This window comes from Montipora foliosa, chromosome 8, assembly GCF_036669935.1.
Source record: "Montipora foliosa isolate CH-2021 chromosome 8, ASM3666993v2, whole genome shotgun sequence".
NCBI lineage: Eukaryota > Metazoa > Cnidaria > Anthozoa > Scleractinia > Acroporidae > Montipora > Montipora foliosa.
In genome coordinates, this window is record NC_090876.1 from 4,013,267 (window position 1) to 4,034,959 (window position 21,693).

The following is a 21,693-nucleotide window of genomic DNA, read 5'->3' on the forward strand; positions in this document are numbered from 1 at the left end:
GCGTTGACGAAATGACTTTCTTTGTTCCTCCACAGGCGTTTTTCGATTTTTCAGTAAAACAGAACCAACAATCCCAGCAATGACAGCCAAGCCACACCCACCAAGCAAAATAATAAGTGGAATAAAGGACTCCGGATCATTTCCTCTTTGAGCGACAAATGCAGAAACTGCTGCGAGTCCACCACAGATGAAAGTCACAGCGCGCCAGATGATCAGCACCAAGGAGTTTGAAAGATTAAAGCCGAAAATTCTCTTGAACGCCAGAGTAAAAACTACTGCAATGACGTTCGCAAAAAATAGGACTATGATTACTGGTTTAGCTATTGCTAAAACTGAAACTCCAACCATAAGTGCCTTGATAAAATTTATGAAGATATTATATGCGGGCGAAAATTTGAGATCTTGACTTGGATGATCAACATCGCCATATTTGGTGCCAAACAAAATGGCTGTGGTCGAGTACCACATCAATCCCAGCAAACCTAGCATGGCTACAGCCTTGTGGCTTCCTTCCCAGCATTCTATGCTTTGGTCATCGTAAAGAACGACTGGTATGCAGCTCTTTGTACTTGCAGTGACATTGATAGCGAAGCAGTCTTGGGACTTGCACGCAACAAATGTCAGGAAACTCTCCACAAAAGTGACGAACAAGGTGTTGGCAAACAGCGACAAGAAAAGAGTCCATCCCACGTGTTTTGCACATGTTCCCTTTGGTAGATGATCCAGGACAGTCTCAAAAATCACAGGCGCACCACAACAGAAAAACCAAATCAGGAATAAACTGAAGGTTAGCCAAAGCTTCACATGGAACGAAGCAAAGTTCAGTAGCAAATATTGTGAGGCAGTGTTCAAGGTATTGGCTCCCACCATCGGAATGTCACTAATTATGAACACCAGCGCCAGCAACTGGAGAAATTCCACGATTTCAAATACAATCACGTGAATATTCGTCCAATTGAAGCGTACGTAATCATAAGGCATGGGTTCAATCAACAGAGGCTGTTCATTTCTTGCGTGATAATCCCGATTGTCGGAGTCATCTCCCTTGTTCTTGAGCAGAACAACTACCATGGCGACCAAACACACAAGAAGGATAAACGCAAAGACACCAATTACAATGGTCAATGTTGCCGCTTCGAGTTTCCGACTGATGTAGAATGAAAGAAAGAACGGGAAACCCATGAAAAAAAGGTAAGAGATGCTGGTAATAAAATAAGCCCAGCAATTAGGAAAGAGCGACTTCGTTATTTTTAAAAACAGATCGGCAGGCATCAGGAGACCAAACAAAAACGCTGTAAAGAGAAAGCGCACAGTTTGCCAACTCAACAGGCTTTTTATAAGATTAACGATGTCTTCAAATATAAGGACAGGGTACTTCTTGACCGTCTTTCGCACAGCTCGCCAGCTTTGTTTGAAGAAAATGTCCCTTGTTATGTCTGTGATTAAGAATGGCGCACGGTAGAGGAAGATGACTACAAACAAGATCATGAAAATGGTTGAAAAGTCATTAATATATTCCCAACATGAGGCAAACACTATTCTCTTGCGATCGTACCAACGCTGCCATAGGTTTTTCAACAGTGTGGGCCCACGGTAGATGAACAGTAAGTTCAGCAGTACCAGGAAAATGATGACAAACCGGCCACTGGGTAGGCACTTGATCAGTACTTTCTGTGTCTCTTTACGCGTGCGAGTTAAAAGCCCACATTGCTCACTCCATAGTGGAACTCGAGGCATGCTGTACTTTTCAATTTCATGATACTGCTCCGATACATGACTTTCAAAAGCAATCATCTCTTTTCTAAATTTTGACAGATTCGCATTGTGTGTGGACACGTTAGGATGGAGCAAGAAGTTCAGTTCACAACGGTAAAGTCGAACCAGTTTATTGACACGCTTTTTTTCCCACCACTTTGCCATGTTGATCAAATGACCGAAACCTTCATCGAGCTCATATTTCTTGACTTTATCACGAATCCACTCCAGTTCTTCCAGAAACCCTTCATTCACTCCCGTGAGATGTTCCAGCAAAATTCCTTCTCCCTTCTTGTTTTTCAGGCAGGTGGAAAAAATACCTTCCATTTCTCGTCGCATTTCGAAGCGCTTTTCAATAATATCTGGAACCCACTGCATGTAGTGCCTTAAAAGTCGACTCTTTTTATGTTCCTCATTTTCCAAAAGATGCACCCAGCTTTGGATGGGCCTTAAGCACATCAAGACCAAGAACAACAACATGAAAAAAATATCAACGACCAACATGGCAGTTTCAAAGTATACTGTCAAAGCAAACTCCAGAAAGAAGTTCCCAGTTTGGATAAGCTTGGAGAGTAATTTTGGGAAGCGAAACACTGTTACCAAAATGATGAAACAAAGAAAAATAGCTGGAATGTCAACAAAAACAAATACAAAATTCTTACATATACTTTTTCGCACTTTCCATGATCTTTCTTCTCTTGGCCAAGACCAATACTTCCTGATGTCAGTGATAAGAGGATAGAGTCTCCATAATGACATCACAACAAAGACACTCAAAACCAAGCAGCTAAAGTCCAAAAGGAGCATGACAAGCTGGATGATGCAGTTTTCCCGGATTTTCCATTCACTGTTTTTCCAGTTCCTTATAAAGTTTGGGATTCTCCACATCGAAACAAATACAACAAGGAAGCAGACAATGCAAGGAATGTCAACAAGTATCAACAATGCTTGTTTGACAATAATTTCTCGGATCTTCATTTGTTTCTTTTCTGCATAATAAAGGTTGCGGCAAAGCATGGGTGCTCTCCAGGTCACCATGGTGATGAGAAATAAAACCATACAAACAAAATCAACAAAAATGTAGAAAAACTCTGGGAACACTCCAAACCTCCATTCATTCCATTTTTTCTTTCTTACCCTTTTGTTCAGAAATGGTGCACGCCAAGTAACTATTACTGCCATGCCTATCAAAATGCAGGGAATGTCTACCAGAATTTGCACAAACTGTTGAACACAAAGCTTCCTCCACCCAAAGTCCTTCCACGAATAATCCTTTTTACGCATTTTCTTGACAAAAATACAGCATCTCCAAGATAAGATACAAATAACTGCCAATGGGATGCAGAGGACATCGCAGATAAAACGGAAAAAATATGACGCCACTAACAAATGAATTTGAAATAAATTAAGACCGTATATTCCAGATTCTGGTTCTCTTAATTCTGTCAAGGTAAACCCATCCTTTTTAATGTCCTTGTAAAATGGTATAAGAATAAGACCACAGGTGATGATGATCATGAATATGCCCATCAAAATAAACGGAATATCAATCAGAAATAAAATAAAATGAACAAAGCCAATGTACCTCCATTTCCAAAATGAGTCCATTGCGCTGAATTGCATCCACATGAATGGCAATCGAATAATAGTGAGGCATGCAAGGATGTTAAATATCAATCCAAACAAGTCAGCAATGCGTTTGGCAACAAACACCGCAAATATTCCAAGGCTCCAACAGGTTTTCTGCACAACAAAGGCTATGCATTCAACGATTTCTGACATCTTGACAAAACAGCTCCTTGTTAGATTTTCAAAGTTTCACAATATTGTTGACCACCTGTTTAAAATATGATATGAAAATTATAAGACAAATGTACATGTATTACCAGAATATTGTGAAAAATATGTTATTCAGAAAAGGCTTCTATCAAAAATGCACACCTTACTACAACTTGTAATATACACGAAAAAATTACTCAATTCTGAATGGCTAAGAGAAATGCAGTTTTCAGGTAACATAGTGCAGAAAAGAGATAATTCAGTTTAAAAAAAGGGTTATAACAAACCAAGCATTCTGATTGGTAATTGAGCAAACAAAGACACAGAGAGCCAATCAAATGCGAGCCCTAGATAGTTCAATTTATGTGTGTCATACTTGTTGGTTGCTTCTGTTTCACCACCTCAAATTTTCTCATGTATATTATTAGGGAGCTTACGAAACGAGGACGACGACGGCTACGAGGACTTCATTTAAAAATACGAGTTCGCGTTATTCACATCACTACGAAACTATTTCATTTAGTTCCGCGTTAAAAATGTGTAGTAACTGTCGAGGAATTAAACTGGTATGAGTGAGTTGGAAGCGTAGAGAGAGAACTTAAAATTCACCGTCATGTGCTAACGTCCCCCACAGAACCTTGAATTTGATCATTTCACGTCGTCATTTAGGAGATGACGGCAAAGAAATGTACCAAAATGTAAAACGCACGTGCAGAGCGTGCAGAACCATTGTTTTTGCTCACTAAACCTATTGTTTTGTAGCGTCGTCGTTGCCGTCGGCGTCGTCGTTTCGTAAGCTCCCTATTACGTGGAATGCCGAAGGCATACCACATCTTAAAACCGGGCTGGTGTCAAATTTTGTTTTTTTTGTTGGTAGTCACAAGTGTGCATACCCCACGGATATTGAATTAAGCTCCGATCGGGTCAATTTACCTATATATCCTACAGTATATCCGAACTTCCCTGCCCCATCTAGAAATCATATGCTTTCCCTGCGCTTTGAGATCATGTGCGCGCGTTAGACCACTCGGCTACCGCGACACAGTGTTGTTGTACGGAGGAAAGCAATTATTTATTGTGGAATCTTTCCGCCGGCCATGATTGACACAGTATTAAAATATTCGATACAATGGACAGATGTTTTTTCTTTGAGAAAGACAAGCTTTAAAGGTAAGAAGAATTTTCTACGTTTCTTCTAGATCTTGCTTCGTAGTTATGCTTGTTCCGCTGTGAAGGGAACATTACGGTATTTTGCACAGAACGAATACTTCATTAGGAGTATTTTTCATAGCACGAATACTCTAATATTTCTTGGGAACCGGTTTGTTCAGCCGTTTTGACGTAGAAAGAAAATCAGAAAATAGCTTTCAACGGCCAAACAAAATAAAAAATGAAATCAAGTTTTAAAAAAAAGAATTACTGATGTCCGTAACGGGGACTTCGCAGCGGTTCCCCATCCAAGTACTAACCTCATTCGGAGGAGCTTAACTTCAGCTTACACCTGGGCTAACATCAACGATTGAGATCTTTGTGTTAAAATTCGCACATGTATCTTGTCGAACTTTATTAAAACTTGAAAGAAAAAAGGTAAACTAACAAAAACCCGGTGTCTTGCCGTCATTTTGTCACAGATGCATCCTTTGTTTCGTGAGTCGTCAGTATATTAAACACGCAAGGTAACTTGATCACAGGCGGCCGCTAAAATCGATGTCACTTTCGATTTTGTTATTTTACTTGTACGACCAAAAGTACGATAGCAAAATTGAACTCAGATTGAACGTACAAATATCTCCCGAAATGTTTTTCGCTGATGGTAACTTGTATTATATTCGTGCAACAAAATTTATGATGTCTTCATCTCGCAAATTGTCTTATTCTCGATCGACACTTCCTAAAGTTCCGTCAGCTCTCCTTAAAAACTACATATCATTGTTTAGTTACTTTTGCGTCAATATTTGTTTTGCATACATGTAAGGCAGGCTAACAAAATCTGTACCTTGCTTAGTTCGCATTTTTGGGCATTAAAATAGAAGTTTTGGTCGTATGTTCCTGACAACAGCATCTTTTGACGTCTCCCATCCAGTTACTAACCCCGCCGGAAAGGGATTGACTTCAGTGCAAATTGGTTTTGGAAAGCTGTCAGAAGCTCAGAGTACACACCTAAGCTTGTGGTGAAAAAGAAGTTGTAAATGATCAACTTGTCAGCCTTGAGCTAAATGTTTCTCGATTTGCTTTTATTTTCTTCAATCGTTCTGCGTTAAGTACTTTACTGAACCACATGTCTTCTCAGGGGGTATCTATCAAAGATACCATGACACTGTAATGATTTACGATACCAAAACAATATCGTGTACCACAGTTGTTAGTTATGTGTCGATCAGACCGAATCTTCATCATCCTCTCTGGTAAACCACGGGCATTACCCTACCCTCTGTGCCAGAACAGTGTCGGTTGTTTTCCTTAAACAACCGAAACTGTTCTGTGCTTGCCCCTTACGGCACTGACAAAAGTACCGTACGTTAATTAGTACATGTGTACTTGACCGTAGCCATTGGCCGAGAAACTAATCTTAGCCAAAAGGCCGAAAAGCGATCAGGACACGGGAAAACTTGGTAAAAAAATAGTGGAGATAAGGGATTTTTGGCTGGGGGGGAACTGAGGACATACGGGATATTTTTTAAAGTAGGAGCGCATTGCGCGCGTGTGGTAGTGCAGTAACTAGACAGTGTTTTCTCGAGAAGCGATCACTAGGTTTTTTTGTTTTCGTGTTTGATAGTTTTTTGTTCAGCTCGAGTGTAGAATCATGACGAACTTTTGTAGTTTGTGAGAACTATTTACTACTTGTAGCTTTTGTTGAGTTTTGAATCGATAATAGAAAGAGTTTTGGCGATTTCAACCCAGACTGGACTACTGGATTTAAGCTTTTTTCTTGACGAGATTTCAAGTTATTGTGAAACGTTTGGTACCAAGTTACTCTAATACTGAAATCAAGATTATGGAATTGTAAAAACTAGAACTTTGGACTGGACTATAGAAAGCGCAATTACGGAATTTTACATTTTTGAGCATTCTGAGAAATGGAGTTCACATGTTGTCTTCTTGTCTTCGCCACGGCAGATTTAAACAGTTTGCAAGAAACTGAACCAGGATTACGGAACTGGAATTCGAATACATGGCCCCGTTGTTTGAAAGCTGATTACCTTAATCCAGGATTTGCGTAAACTTTTGTTTCATGTTTTCAACTTTTTGATGAAAGTTTCCTTTGCTTATTGACTTCTTCTAATGTAAAGTTTCACGGAATATCAGCCTTGAACAGCATTTGGGAGTAGAGAATAAAACTCGTTTGTTCATTTTTAACCTGAGATTAGCATTAATTGGCTTTTGAACAACTGGCCCAGGATGATAAGTTGTTGAACTGTGATCTGTAATAAATTTTTCGGATGATTTAAGGCTGATCTTGTAATTTTTGGATGAACGTAGTTAAGGAAGGAAGTAAAACTGTAGGATTTAAATAGTCTCATTCCAAAAAATAAATAAATGAAAGATCCCGTATCCCGAGAACCCGCTAATAGGGCTTCCTTGTTTGCATTTGCAAATTTAGTAACATTAATAATGAGTTTTTACAACAGACAACTTCAAGTTATATTACAGATGTATCTTTCTGGTAATCTCTCGCCATTTTCCGAAGTTTACCTGTACTTGAAGTTCACTGTAAGTGGACAATTTGTGTCAACTGTTTGCGCATTCCACGGATACGCCTTTGGAGGCGTCTTGTTAATAAGTAATCACATGATTTTTCTCACGCAATTTGGAATAAGCCATGTGTGCGCGTCGGGATAAAAACAAGCATCTTTCATTATGAAAATTGATTAGAGAAATTTGCTCAAGATTTTATCCTGACGTGAGCATATGTTTTTTTGTAAGCAAGAAATCATGTCATCACTTAAAAATACAAACATGAAAGTCAAAATAAGATAATACACTTTCATTATTTCATTTGTTAGACATGATCAAGATATGAAACAACAGCCAGGGGGCGGGGGGGGGGGGGGGGGGACTCTCATATGAAAGGAGTGGGGATGCTCGTTGTCTCGCTTTATTTAATAGGGGTGTAACTTTCAGATTTTGGTCTCACTTAAAATGCCATCATAGAAATATTGAACAATAATTATTATTCTACAAGGGTGTGCTGGATATGAAGTGATAGATAGCCAACCAGGCGCATAGCGCCAAGTTGGTTATAATCATTTTATATCTGGCAAGCCTGAGTAGAATAATAATAATTATTGTTTTATTAAAAACTCCAGGATCAACAACTTTCCCACTGAAGCATCGATTTCTGTCTTGGTCATTTCCGGTCCAAGACGGCTTTTGTTGGCCATTTTTTCTCAGAGCTGCAAAAATGTTTTCAGCTTGCTTTATTGCTGATGCATTCCTTGACCATATTCGGTACAGCAGGTATATGAACTGATGGCCTGTGTCTAGCAAGCCATGAAAATTCTGGAAATCTGATATCTGTAGTTCAGTTTTTAATAAAAAAAGTATATATTTAGTTGGTCTTAAATGGTCTCTTTTAGGAGTAAAAAAATCCTGGGCAAAGCCCAGATTGGTCTCCTCTAGGGGTTTTGTTCGAAGATTTCGATGGCTCTATCTGGCTAGGTTAAAGAATATAGATCAAGGAATTTATTTGTGTGTCAGTCGGTTGTACAATAATACATCTCATTTTCAAAACTAGTGGCAAGGTATACAATATCACTCTCTCTATGTCTTTCCTTGAATCCACTTGTGCACAAATTTTTACGTTAAATTTCATAAGGCTTAAATTTTGTAAGAATGTTTTACTTGTTCCCTTCCCACCCGCGACTTAAAAAAATCAAATGGTAATAGCCTGTCTTAAACTTCCTCTGTGACTGAGGGATTAATGACATGTTCTCTCAAAGCAAATCACGAGCAAACCCCCTCATACGTACCACTTTACAGCTGTTACTAATATTTACGTATGAAAATCACTACAAGCTATTCTCGATTCAACCACCATGTCGTAAACTGCAATAATTTAGAAAATCTCCAGCTTTTACTTTTGCAGTATACATCCTTTTGGGGTTAATTCAAAGGAAATTGTATTTAGCGAAGTTCTTGTATATTGCAAGTTGCTAGCTGCGAGCATTTGAGCTAATGGCTTGATCCAACGAAAAGACATTGATCTTCCTTAAGGGATCTTCCTGTATACTTACTACACGAAGTTCTGTGTTTTTTGTCTTACCTTTCGTCCTAAAAAGGCTTTTCCCTTGAAACCACTTTTTCACCATACTATTTTTGATGGAACGAAAGCGGAAAAATGTATGGGGCGGGGAGCATCAAGATATAACCGCTGACGATTTGTTCGCTCTTTACGTAGAGTGTGCTGAGGTGGGGGGGTGGGGGTGGGGGGAGTAATTAGGCGCCGGACTTATGAATAAAACCTCGTAATTATTTTGTTGTTTTTTCTTTCTTTCTTGTTTCTTGAAAACATGTTGAAAAATCAAATCGTATCTTCGAAAATGCCTTAAGGCCGAAACTTTCGCAACTTTCCGAGAAAAGGTCCCAGGTCACCATTATCATGTGTTATTACAGCGGTTTTAATCAATAATGATCTGATGGTTGATCTGATGCGATTAATGTTTGCTCCGACAAAACCGCAACAAATCAGCTCAGAAGCGTGCAGGCAGAGAAAGAAGACAACACTTGAGCGCTAAAACAGGCTGAGCTTTCAATAGCTGGTCAATTGTGGATTAAAGGATGCAGCTTCTTCATTTTGTAAAGGATGTAAAAAGTAAATCGTAAATAATGAAAGCGCGCTTTTTACCCTCAACGTACACTGTGGACAAAGTTGAGGCCAAATTTCTTTTCTGATTTCATAGCTGCAGCAAAGGTTTTCCCGACCCCTCCCCTGACTGTTAAACACTTGCTGTTTCGTAAGCTTTATGTATTCGAAACTACAAAAGTATATTTAAAAAGGAAGCATTCGCCCTTGCAGGGCTGTTTATTTTGCGTTTTGCAGAAGAGGCTTCAACCGGAAACGGGTTCTTCAAGAGAGACAATTGCCTCGCACTCATGTTGTTCTCCATGTTGATGTCACATGGATAACGCAGTCAGCCGTCATGGCCGTATTTGTGCCGAATGAAACGAAACAACTTTAGGGCCGTGTTCCGGGGCACGTGGAGCAAGATCTGCCAAATGGTTATGACAACAGATATCCCTTCTGGTGCAAAAATGGAGCAAGCGCAAGTGAAATCCGATGTGCCTTTTGCGGGCAACAAGGCGCCGACGACTTCTACGAGCGCCAAATCCGAGAGGCAATTTACTCGGGTTTTGCGCTCGAAATCATCGTCTACTTTGAAAAATGAAAACTGCGGTGGCAACATAGAGAACGAAGAGGTTCAATTAGTGGTCAGGGAACCGTTTTCCCACTCTCCGGAGCCGGGAATCGTTCAGGAAAACTCAAACCACAAAACCGACTCGAGCCAAGTAACTCACTTACGTCAGCTTTTGTTGCTGCATTTAGATCTTATTCAGCAACAACAAGAGGAGCTTCAAAGAAAGGAAAGAGTGATAAATCAGCTTAGATTAGACAAAGAACAGGTAGGGACCCGCTCCCGACAATATATTTTGCGTTAAGTTTGAGAGACTTGGGTTTTTAATTTTCTGCTAATTCCTCGCATAAAAACACGCCGAACAGGAATTTGTTTGAATGGTCAGCGGCACCCCAGTAAATTCAAACATGGCGCCCATTACCGGTCACATGGCATAAATAGTAATAATTTATCCCAAATTTCGCATAAATTGTAATATGATGAGAAATTTGAAATTTTTTTTTCCGCAAAAGTAATGTCTAGGTGTTTTTTTTGACAGGAAGATGAATTTGAGACCCTCTTAAAATATGTCAGAAATTTGGCTCTGAACTGTCTTCAAAAATAGCAAATAGCAGGGCTCACAATTTTATTTTTGGCTCTGGGAGCACTTGTGCTACAAAGTGTATATTTCTAGGTGCACAGCAGAAAATGTTAGGAGCACAGCTTAAAATACTGGAAGCACCTGTTCCAACAGAAAAGCAGAACTTACTTGAGACATTATTACATCATCTTCAGTTTTTTGTATTTTATTATAATCCTATGTATGTTGTTTTGACTAGTAAGGCTGACTTACTTTTCGTTTGAAACAATTTTCTTACCTCGAAGAAAAAGGCTCATTTGACCCTCTCTTGACCTTCCACTATCACAAATCTTTAACATGTGCAATAAGCATGTGCTTTATTGGTAGTTTTCATTTGCATTTGTCAGCGGAGTTTTCACAAAACAGAAGAGTATGGGGTGGAATTAAACATCAACAGGAAAAATGGACCTTCACCGGCATTGGGGGAATTTGTTGAGAAAACTGACAACAAATAAACACGCATCGATGAAAGGAAAATAATGTAACTTTATTATTTAGGGCCAGATTTTGATATGTATATCTTTATATCTGTTGACTGATGTTTCTGTTTTGTGACGTATATACTCGGGAGTATGCAAGTATAGTCAGGTGAGAAAGCAGAGAGGCAATTCAGTTGCACTGTACTTGAGCTTTTAAGGCTTTTAAGTTGCATGTGTGTCCACTTGGATGTTAACTTTGATACTTGAATAGATTGATAAGTCATATTTTTTTCATACCACACTTTTGGTTTTGGTCAACAGCAATTTACAGCATGTTTTTGAAATTTCCTGCAGTTCACCAGAAAATTTCTGTAATTCAAGATACCTCCCTACTTTTTATGGATTGATGATTTTGCTTAAAAACAAACAGTTATTTTTGGTTACCAATATAAGGCCCAAATCTTATCAGTCAAGAAAATCCTTTTTAAGTGGGAGGCAGTGTGGTTAGGGTTAGGGTTTGAATTTGATCCTTATTATCCCTGGCTCAACGTCCCAGCTGCACTTGTAAATAGCCAACTGGTTTGCCTCCGGCCGGTTGGGATTCTGAACAGTTGTTGTTGTTCTGTTCCGTCGTTTTGTTGTGTTTCATTGGCCCTGAAAAGCCCATATGGGGAATGGTCAATTAATGTATTTCCTGAAAAGCCCCTATGTGGAGCGGTCAATTAAGTATGTATTGTATTGTATTGTATTGTATCGATGCCAAAGGAATTACAGGTGACCCAGGCTCTGCACGTGGCAGTTTGAAAGTAGTAGTTGTGAGGGAGTGATTTCTGCACAATACTCTTGGTATAAATAACAATTAAATGGCCTCCAAACTTAAAAGATGTCTTCTAATAATTATTTCTTATGTCTGCAACACGAAAATGGAATGACAAAAATGTGAGTGTTTTGAGGATGGCTAGGAACTATGGAAAAGAGTTTGACTGTGATAAGGAGGAAAGTATGGGAGAACAGGGCCTGGCAGTAAGTAGTAAAAATGTTTTTTGGACAGTGATTGCGTTGGCATCATTATAACCATTGTATTTGCTTTAGCTTGAATCACGGATGCACCGACTAGAGAGGCGAATGGCTGTGAAGAAAAGAAGAGATATTAAGGAAGGTTATGATCAAGTGTTTGAAGAAAATGATGCTACCAAGCCAGCTACCCCGAAAAGGTAGTGTTATATCCATTGTATTATCATCAGCGTTAATATTATTAATGACCTGAAAATTTTTTTTGAGATAGTACTGACTTTTATACCTGTGTTTTGTTGTAGTCGTCGTCTCTCTGTGGAGCAGATGGTACGAGCCAAGCGAGTTCCAGCTACTGCATCAGTTACAATGACATCACACATGTGTGAAGACATCAGTTTTGATACACATATGAGAACAGAGATGCTATATTTCCATGGGGATTTGCATGATCTTTGCAAAAACACTGTTGTGAAACAACTTGAGAATAAAGGCCAGGAACACGTACAAGGTAGCAGGACAACTTGTAGTAATTGGAAGAAAGTTGTCATCAAACATCTTTAAAAAGAAATCACACATTTTGTGCTGAAAAAACTTGCCACATTCTGTCTGTATATTCCATCAGGCTTTCCTCTAGTAGTTATTTGCTGGGCATTCATTAATCCTTCCCTCTTTAGACTGACACCTAAAGATTTTATTCTGTCACATGTGAGACGTTTTACTCGTCAGTGGGGGCTGGCTCAGTGATGAAGGTGATAAACGCCAGGGGCCTGTTTCTTGAAAGTCCCGAAAACTTTTCGGGCCCAAAAAGCCATTTGTGAAATTGCCAACCACTTGTTTTGCAAAGCCAATCTTTTAACTTGTTTTTAAGGTAACGAAAAGAAAAAGATAATTGTTCGAGGAATAATAAGCAGGGTTCTTACATTTTTGGCAAAACCCTAAAATTTCACTCGCGACGTTTGATGTAAACGTCATGCTTAACCTCTCTAATATCTGTGACTGCCTCCTGAGGAGATGTAAGTGATCAAGGAAACACTTTTGTGGAAAGCCTGCTATTAAATCCTCTCCGTTCTTGAGATACAAACAGAATTAATGGCCTGTAAAGTTTTGGGACTTTCGAGAAACGGCTTCCCAGGTATCAAGAATATTGACTGGCTTAATGCATAACTTTCTCAAGACTTTGCCTAGTTGCTTTGTTTATCCTTCCTTTCTCAATTTTATTTTCCTTTAGTGCCCACCTGGCAAATAAATGAAATACCCACAGCTTCAGTTAAACCATCTAGCTCAAAATCATTGAAAACACCAGTGTCTTTCCATGAGAATGTTGAGGTAGGGAGGAAAAAATGAATTCCTTTGTTTTTTCGCTTTTCAAGTTTTCCCACCTCTGTTTGAAATTTCAGGGTGTCAAGTTCCTATTGTTTTTTTCCTAAGTACTATCTATTTTCTCATATTTTCATGCAAAACCTCTCACATGTCCCCCTTTCTTGTTGGTGCAAAATGCTGTTTTTGATAATAATCTGTCCTCTGCAGTGAAATAATTCTGATGCCGATATACTTCAACTGTTGAAATTGACTCATGGCTTTTAGTTGCATCAGTTTCCCTCCTCTGGAGTCCAGCTTTCTTTGCTTGCTGACTGTTTTATTTATTTATTTATTTATTTATTTATTTATTTGTGATTCGCCCAAGGGCAGGTGATAATACAATAGGACTCTAGGTCCCCTATATAATATTAACACCCAAACCCAACCCTGGATGAGAAAGAAGACCTAACCCAAAGTACCCATTAAAAAAATTTAACAACTACAGATTGTCATAGGATTAACTCTTCGACATTTAGGACAAATTAACTTATGTGAACGTATATTGTCTCCGTCGAATACTATTTTAAGCCTTTCAACGAAAAAATACTTTAGCTTATTTTTAGCCAGAAACTAACTAGTTTCCCCCATTCCTTGTATACACATAACTCAACGACTCAGACAACAATGTTCTGGTTAAATAGGAAGCTGACTGCTTACATGTGATTAGAAGCAGTACAACCTGATGTGCCCTTGCTGCTAAGGCCATGACACCAGTTCCGTTTAATGAAATACTGCCACAAAGGAAAATATATGATCTCGAGAAAATCGCGCCTGCTGCCCGCCGGGAAAACCCCCCTCTTTCGGGGGAAACCTGGTCTCTGCCGCATGCAGATTCAGGCTTGAACAAACCTTGAGGGAGAAAGGTGTTAAATCAAAGTCAAAACCATTGAAACAAGCTGAATTCACAGATAATACAGCTACTAAAACGTTGAGGGATAAAAATGTTTGTATTCGCATTGAGTGGTCAGCATGGAATGACCCACTTCTCAAAATCCCACCATTAAACATGTACTGACGTGATCACTACCATAGCAACCTCTAACAAACTACGCCATCAATGAATAGCACACAAGCACCATAGCAACTCCAACCATATTAGACGAACCATGAAAACAATAGTTGGCTGCTATTCTTTGAACTGCAGCAAACAAAAGGGTGTTGCTGCTTCAAGCCATGCCCTTTGAGAGCAGTGCATTTTGGAGAGCAGTAGGAATCTTTGGGGACTCCTGTTTATGTTTGAATGTTATTGGATAAAAGTGGTTATTTTCTAAGAAAACTGTGGTGCTGCATCCTTTTCTTTGTTGAAAGATTTACTCTTTCTTCCTATCGTAAAAAAATCTCCCATTTTTCTCTTATTTCGTCCTTTACTCTGCTTGACACATAGGAGTTACTTTTTTATGTGTGTTATATTATTTTGTTTCTATATACGTATATTTATGAATTTAAAGAAAATTAAAAAATGCTTGTTTAGTTTCCTTGAAATCTCTTTGGAAAGTATAAATTCACAGGTTTTAGCTTCCTGGAGTCACTCTCAGAAAAATACACCCTTTCTTTCCCTTGCAAACTCATTGTTTTTATGCTCATTCATAGTGTATTGACGATGATGTCTTTGCGAAACGACATATGAAACATGAACTGGAGGAGAAACGACGAAAAAGGTGAAAATTTGTTCTCTTTGAGCAAAAAAGGACTTGAGCTTTGAAGTGATGAAAATAAAAACTTTAACGGTGAACTAGTGTTGTACTAAGTGGAAAGTGTACCCTTTCTAGATGGGATCTTCAACATATGCGTGCAATGCAGGCACATCAAAACCTTGAAAAGAAAAGCAGAGATAGAGAAGAGGCACGACTTAAGGGAAAAAAGTTGGAATGTAAAGATAATGCAAAATGCATGCAGTCCTTTCTCCCAGCACCAGAAGATGGTGAGTGCTAATCTAAAGGAATGTTAAGAAAAGCAGAAAAACGTTGCCTTTGTTAACCCATTGACTCCTGAATCACCCACCCCTCATTGATAAGTAAAATTATCTGGCATTAGACAGTAAAATCTATTACTTCTCAGGAGTCAACAGGTTAAGCTTTCTTTGATGGCTTACATTATTAGAAAAAATTATACAGATTGTTAAATCTCTTATTATACCTAAAGTTGATGAAAGAGATCAACAGTTCGATTTAATTTTTTACTTGGAAAGGTACAATATATTATAATTATGAGAAAATTAAACGGTTCACTCTTATTAATGATATTGAGGATAGTGGATTTTCAGTCACTGATCTTAGCGCAGAGGGTGATGGTAGTCAAAAAATTTTGGATAAAGAAAGCAGAGGGAAATAGTTATTATTGCTAGTACTTAGTATTCTCGGATTATTAAAGTGCATTCAACAATCACTTTGGAAGCAAAGCAGAAGCGAAAAAACCATAAGCAAAGTCAATCCTACTATCTAAGGTCACATCTGATAAGGGTAGTTCAAAATCCAATAGGTGTCAAATCCAATCCAAGGTTCAAAGAAGGTAAACACCACATGTGTTGAAGGCAAGAACTCACTGATTAAATGGTGTTTGAAGCAATAATCTTAACCTAGCTAGCCGGTCCAGTCTGGTTGCCTAAAGTTCCAAATGAGAGTTTTTTAAGCACAAACGTGCAAGTCAAGGCAAAACGCCGGTAAAGAAAGGTTGATAAATTCATGTGTCTTCTGTTCGATGCATGTGTACATATTAAAAATTTGCCAAGGGGAGTGAATTTGTGTTGATTTTTTCAAAGTATCTCCAGCCAATATGATTGATACTACGTGTCAGAACATCAGAAAGCTGTGTACTGGTGTGTTTTCTAGGAAACAGATGCCGCAATTCGCACTGCCAATAAGTTGAATTTCGATGGGTCGACTCAGTTGCTTTTCACAGGAGCACGTAAAGATTGTGACACCCTACTGATATGTTCCCTTTGGTCATCATCATTGATAAGATTAATACCAACCATTTCAAGTTGCTCAGCTATTGTTACCAATACACAAATCAAAATACACAAACATTGCATATAGCCGGGTTGCCTTTGGGTCTCTCATGGTTCAAGAAATAGCTTAAAACACATAGAACCACTGGCTTGGCATGACAGGATGCCTGTGATCACTATGGCTACCAATTTACTGCATGAAATCAAGGAAAAATGACAGCCAGTCCACCAGTCTGTTGAAAACCTTGAAATCAACTGTCATCGAAAACAACATCATCAAAGAACCACATGAGAGATCTTGAAAAACAACGAAAATAGTATGCATTCTCTTCTGTCGAACCCAATTAAATTACTTCTCTCAAATAGCTAGAGAACTTATTTTGAAGTGAGGGCCTCCCAGGGGGGAAGGGAGGGGGGTGCATGTTACCTTGTTCCCTTTAAAAGAATTACAGTTGTTCCTCAAAAATAAATCAAGGTGTTCCCCAAAATTCACTTTTCCTGAGTTCCCCTGTTCCCAGAAATTCTGCTCCATGTTCCCTTGATCCCCAAAATATTCCTCCTCACTGTTCCCCACAATTTTTCTCATATTTCAATTTTCCATGGTTAGTTATTTTCATAGCTTTTACCTCGTTAGTCATAGTACAGATACTCCTTGGAAAAATGACTCTTTTAGACTGCAAAACAGTCGTATTTTTTGCTAACGCAAGCAACGCGATAAATATTCAAACGAAAGGTCTGGAGCAAGTGTAGAAATGGCGAGGGTACGGGCATGTGAGGCTCGCATGCTTCAGATGCGAGGATCACGCTTACGGCGCTTCGTACCTTCCGAAAATGGAAGAAAACGACTGTTTTGCAGTCTACGACTCTTTCCTTGACGGTTGTCGTGTTTGCTCTGGTTCATCATTTGCAACTTCTGCTGCTTCAGCAAGAGTGAGTGTGTCGATTGTACTGTGAATTTCATCCTGAAGAAGAATGAGGTGTTCCTCCATAACATCTGGATGATCCTTGTATGGTTTTACTCTTATAAAAGCTCTGTAGCTTCCTTCTGTGCCAAGTGTTGTAATGGATGGTCTCTTAATTTGGTGTTTCAAGGTCCTATTGGTCAAGATAGGAAATTCAAAGACCTCAGAGGTTTGATCTAACAAGTACTGGGGGTATATGAAGTATACGATATTCTGTAGCAAACGGCAAAATTCTTTTGCACATTTTTTGTTTATTTTGTAAAGCAGACATTCTTTCGCTAAAAATGACTTTAGATAGAGGACTTCATGTTCAAAAGATTATCTGGAGAACCTCTGTGGCGTAATCTTTGTTTGAACACTGAAATGTGTTCTTCAAATTTTTCTTTTGAAGAGTTGCTTCTAAAAAGCCTTAGGGCTTCTCCTTTGATGACGCCCTTCATGATGCCTAGAGGGTGGTCTTTGTCACATATCAAGAATAGAGTTTCTATCCAGTACAATGGAGTGTCCCCAGGGCCCAAAAAAAGGAACAATTATAATATTTTATTGTCAGAAAGGTCCTTTTCCCTCTTACACATTAAAAAAAGCTTTTCCAATGGTTAGGAAATCAATGTTCCAGTGTTCCTTAAAAGTTATTTTAAGACATCCCTTGTTCCCTAAAACCCCTGGGAGGCCCTCAAGTGTAACAAAATTATTTTGATATCAAGTCCATCTTTCAGTTTTGCACAGAGACAACACAAAGAATGTGTTGATGCTTGGTTGGTGCTAAACTAATTTTCAGCATTATCATGTAGACATTGATAATCAAGTTATTTGGAACAATGAAAACATAACAATGTACAATTGTTTAACGGCTCTTGCTCTTTGACGAACAGTTGTTTCCTAATCATTGATCAGAAACACTGAGTGTTCAACTTAATTCAAAAAGGACTTCTAGGGGTTGAGAATGTTACCTTTAATTAATAAAATACAGTGTATATTTCAGGTCAGGAATTGTCACCACCATGGAATCACAACATGAAACACAACTAACAAAATTTTGTGGCTTTTGTTCATTAAATTTATCTACAACTGTTTTTTTTCTCCAGTTATGGCTGTGGAGGTGTCGGATACTGTTCCCGTAGTTGCGTTTGGATATCCCGTCCCACTGTTTCACAACAGGTCAGTCGTAGATGTTGAACCATATTAATGATCAAAATAATTTCAATAACAATAATATTATTGTTATTGAATATGATTACGTTATCTTTTTTAATTTGCTGAAAAAATTGCATATATGGCCGGATGATTTGTATCATTGTATACCCTGCAGCTGGAAACGATTAGGTGGGCTTAACATGCAATTTTAATGCTTATCAAGATTAGTTTTTATAATTTATGGACTTTTTATTTGTCAGGGAATTTGAGGTTCCATGGTTTAGTCTGGACAAAAGAGAACTAATTGAAAGGAAAGGAAAAGCTAGACCTGGACGGTCTCGTGGGAAACCTCGAGGGAGACCAAAAGGCATTAGTTAAAAAATGGTGAGCCTGGAGCAAAATGCTGCATTGTTGGGTTTAGTGTGCCTTTCTTTGTAAGGGTATTGGTCTCATTTAAAGTTTCATTTTTCTGGTTTAAGTGTCTAGTATTACTTTGAAATTTTTTTTTCTTTCAGATGCTGATATTTTTTCTTGAGGTTACTGACAAGTGAAAGTGCAAAGACATTTTGAATTCAATAATTTACTTGCAAGTTCTCGTGAGATATTTTGTTTGTAAAAATTTACATGTAGTTATCCATGTGAGGACCAACCACAAAAATAATGAGAGGATCTTGTTGCTGAAACAGTAGACTAAGTAAGGATATCTTGATTACTGACTTGGAAATTATGTCTATGGACAACAACAAAAGAATAGCATGGTAGTAAGGTCTTATAAAAAAAGCTTTTCCATTGCAATAAGAGAGATCTTTGCCATAGTTGAATACTTTTTTGTCCATGCCATTCAATTATTTTTTTCAAGTAATGGAAATGAATGAATGTAGCTATTTTCATTTTTATATTTTTGTTTGAAGCACATTTTAGGCAAAGAAAATTAATGATTGTATTTTAATTTTTATTTATTTGGCCGATGAGGGTTCTTATAACAGTTTTTAGTAAAATCCAACTAGTGGTCTATTATCAATGCTGCGTTCTGATTGGTTGAGCTACTAGTAGGCTATTTGTTATAGCCCACTAGTAGCGAAAAGCGCCGGCTTTAAAAACCAAAACAACAATTAAAGTCTAGCTTTAACTAGCGAAAGATGTTTTGTCTCGATATTTTTTTGACCAACTAGTTGGATTTTACTAAAACAATTATTCTTCTCGCCCTCATGGCCTCTGAGTCAATAGCCCATTCGGCCTTCGGCCTCATGGGCTATTGACTCAGAGCCCATTCAGGCTTGAGGAATAATTGTTAAGTATTCCTACTCTAATCTCAGTTTTGATAAAAACTTGTAACCTCACATGGGAAGTGAAAATCAAAATCAAAGCCTCTAAGATCCTATATGTTTTTTGTGTGTGCTTTTGGACCACATCATAGAATTCCATAACGTAAGGAAAATAATAATTTGTGATGCCATTGTGACGGTATTGTAAAATGAATGTCATTAGGAAAGTTTTTGCACATCTCTTTGCTTTAATCTCACATGCCACTATTAGAAAATGTTCTGTTTTGTTGAAGATTTTAATCATGAGCATTTCCATTGCAAGAAAAATATGAAATATTCACCCCATTTGGACTTCCCAACTTGTTCAACTTTGAAAAGGAAAAAAAATTGTTTAATGAAAGAAATAGAATAAATTATCATAATTACCTTTATCACAAAAAGGAAATTGACGTAACCCATTGACTCCTGGGATTGGGACTTATAGATTCTTCTCTAACGCCAGACGATTTTACTCATCAAAGGGGCGATCCAGGTGTCATTGGGTTAAAGACCGCAAGAAAGTAGAGGCATTTTTTTCATGCCTGAGCAGTCTTTGGTGACAACTTTATCATTAATGATGGTGAAGAATTAGTGAAGTTTTAGTGACACTTGGGGTACCAATAAGTACATGAAGGTCAGTGGAAGGAGCGTTTTATCCATGATGTATGAAACTTTATTTATTTCCCATATGAAACATGCTTTTAGAAACATTGACAGCCAGATGGGTAAATTTTGTGAGATTAAAAGAATATCAGAAAAGATCCTATTTCTCCCGGCTTTTGACAAAATTTGGTCCTCATTTGCTAAAACTAAAAGAATGTAAAAAGAGAAGTCAATGCAAAGAGCACTCTGACAAATCAAGTGTGCCTCATGGTATTGGTTTCAACCTGGTTGAGTAAACATAAGATATTTTGAGTTATTACGTTATTTGACAATTTAAGTGATCAGGTGCGAGATACACCAGAAGGGTCAAGGTTGGTATGGAATTTTCTGAGAACAGTTTGAGTTGCCTATACGAGTCATCAATGTCATTGTGCATGATAGTTAGTCAAATGTAATAGTTAATAGAATTATTAAGAGAAAAGAAATAAAACAAAATGAAACTGTAAAGGGCTTTGCCAGGTCAGTTATTTACTGAAACAATTATTGTTCCTTAGGACAAAACTGAGAATGTTAATTTTTGTCTTTGAAAATGGTTAAGTGGCTGTCATTTAAAAAGGTCTCAGTATTCAAGGAACAAGCAAGCTTCCATTTTTTTTCCTTATTCTTATTTCTACTCTTAACTTAGCAGCAGGAGTAACAGTCGTGAACAGGATGCTAGTATGAATCAGTAGGGAAGTTATGTGCCACACCTCTTCTTTTCTGACACGAAAAGAAAAATATCTAGATGTAATTTGTTGGATATTCTTCTCTTTCGTGCAGCAACCTTAACCCCATTGACCCCTGGAAGTGAGACTTGACAGATTTTACTTGTTAACTGGGGACGTCCAAGGGTTAATTACCTCCAAGTAACCCTTGCCAAAGTTAAACTTGCTGCTGACCAGATGAAGAGTAACCAGTCATTTATTTATTAACTAATCAGTCATGTAACAGGATTATTGTCTTCCTATAATTTGACAAATTAGTTAAATTGGTGAGAATTGCTCCTCTTTGAAGGTTACAAACTTGGGACTTTTTCATTTTTTTTTCTCTTTGTGATTTTAGCAAATTAAAGACTGATCAGTCATTTAATATAAAAATTGATCACAACTGTATTAATAAAATAAGCTAGCTGGTACATATTTTGGTGCAAGGTAAAATAATATAAATTTAATTATGATGTAAACCATGTCAATAAACTGTTCCTAAGAAAATAAAAGAATGTTGGTATCCTTTCATAAAGTATATAATGCTGATTGTTCTTGTCATGCTAATTTACACTTTACCCTAACCGCGTAAGCATGGGCATGGTGTCCATGCATACAGCTTAACATTCTCTAAAAGAACTCCAGCAATCAGAATCACTCTTAGTGAATGTATTATAGTACACAAAGACTACTTAACTGACT

General features: G+C 38.0%; 2 protein-coding genes across 7 annotated transcripts in view; one reads left to right on the forward strand and one right to left on the reverse strand.

The window, feature by feature from the left end:
• LOC137967968 (uncharacterized) overlaps positions 1 to 8,889 on the reverse strand; it is a 19,769-nt gene extending 10,880 nt beyond the window's left edge. For 4 of the 5 annotated variants that reach the window (XM_068814574.1, XM_068814575.1, XM_068814577.1 and 1 more), the window contains exons 1-2: positions 8,798 to 8,889; positions 1 to 3,592 (exon numbers count right to left, since the gene is read on the reverse strand). The exon at positions 1 to 3,592 is cut by the window's left edge and continues 516 nt beyond it. In XM_068814574.1, the coding sequence (XP_068670675.1) occupies positions 1 to 3,537 (3,537 nt within the window). In that variant the 5' untranslated portion in view covers positions 3,538 to 3,592; positions 8,798 to 8,889. Of the gene's footprint in view, positions 3,593 to 8,797 lie in introns of those variants that run through there. The other variant, XM_068814579.1, reaches the window with a different exon arrangement.
• Positions 8,890 to 9,578: 689 nt separating this feature from the next.
• On the forward strand, positions 9,579 to 20,755 carry LOC137967973 (male-specific lethal 1-like 1). Of its 2 annotated transcripts, XR_011116607.1 has the most exons (10): positions 9,579 to 10,155; positions 12,018 to 12,139; positions 12,242 to 12,447; positions 13,168 to 13,265; positions 14,889 to 14,956; positions 15,068 to 15,219; positions 18,293 to 18,365; positions 18,602 to 18,725; positions 18,857 to 19,333; positions 19,638 to 20,755. XR_011116607.1 is itself a non-coding variant. In XM_068814589.1 (9 exons), the coding sequence occupies exons 1-8, from the start codon at positions 9,694 to 9,696 to the stop codon at positions 18,717 to 18,719; spliced, it is 1,299 nt and encodes a 432-aa protein (XP_068670690.1). In that variant the 5' UTR covers positions 9,579 to 9,693; the 3' UTR covers positions 18,720 to 18,725; positions 18,857 to 20,755. The 2 variants fall into 2 exon arrangements, 1 of the variants encoding a protein (XP_068670690.1); XM_068814589.1 differs by having other exon boundaries at positions 18,857 to 20,755.
• Positions 20,756 to 21,693: the final 938 nt, after the last annotated feature.

Coding starts and splice junctions, on each gene's coding strand:
- LOC137967973 (XM_068814589.1), top strand. CDS start 9,694: ATGAAACGAAACAACTTTAGGGCCGTGTTCCGGGGCACGTGGAGCAAG. Junction 10,156..12,017: donor TTAGATTAGACAAAGAACAG/GTAGGGACCCGC, acceptor TATTTGCTTTAG/CTTGAATCACGGATGCACCG. Junction 14,957..15,067: donor GAGGAGAAACGACGAAAAAG/GTGAAAATTTGT, acceptor TACCCTTTCTAG/ATGGGATCTTCAACATATGC.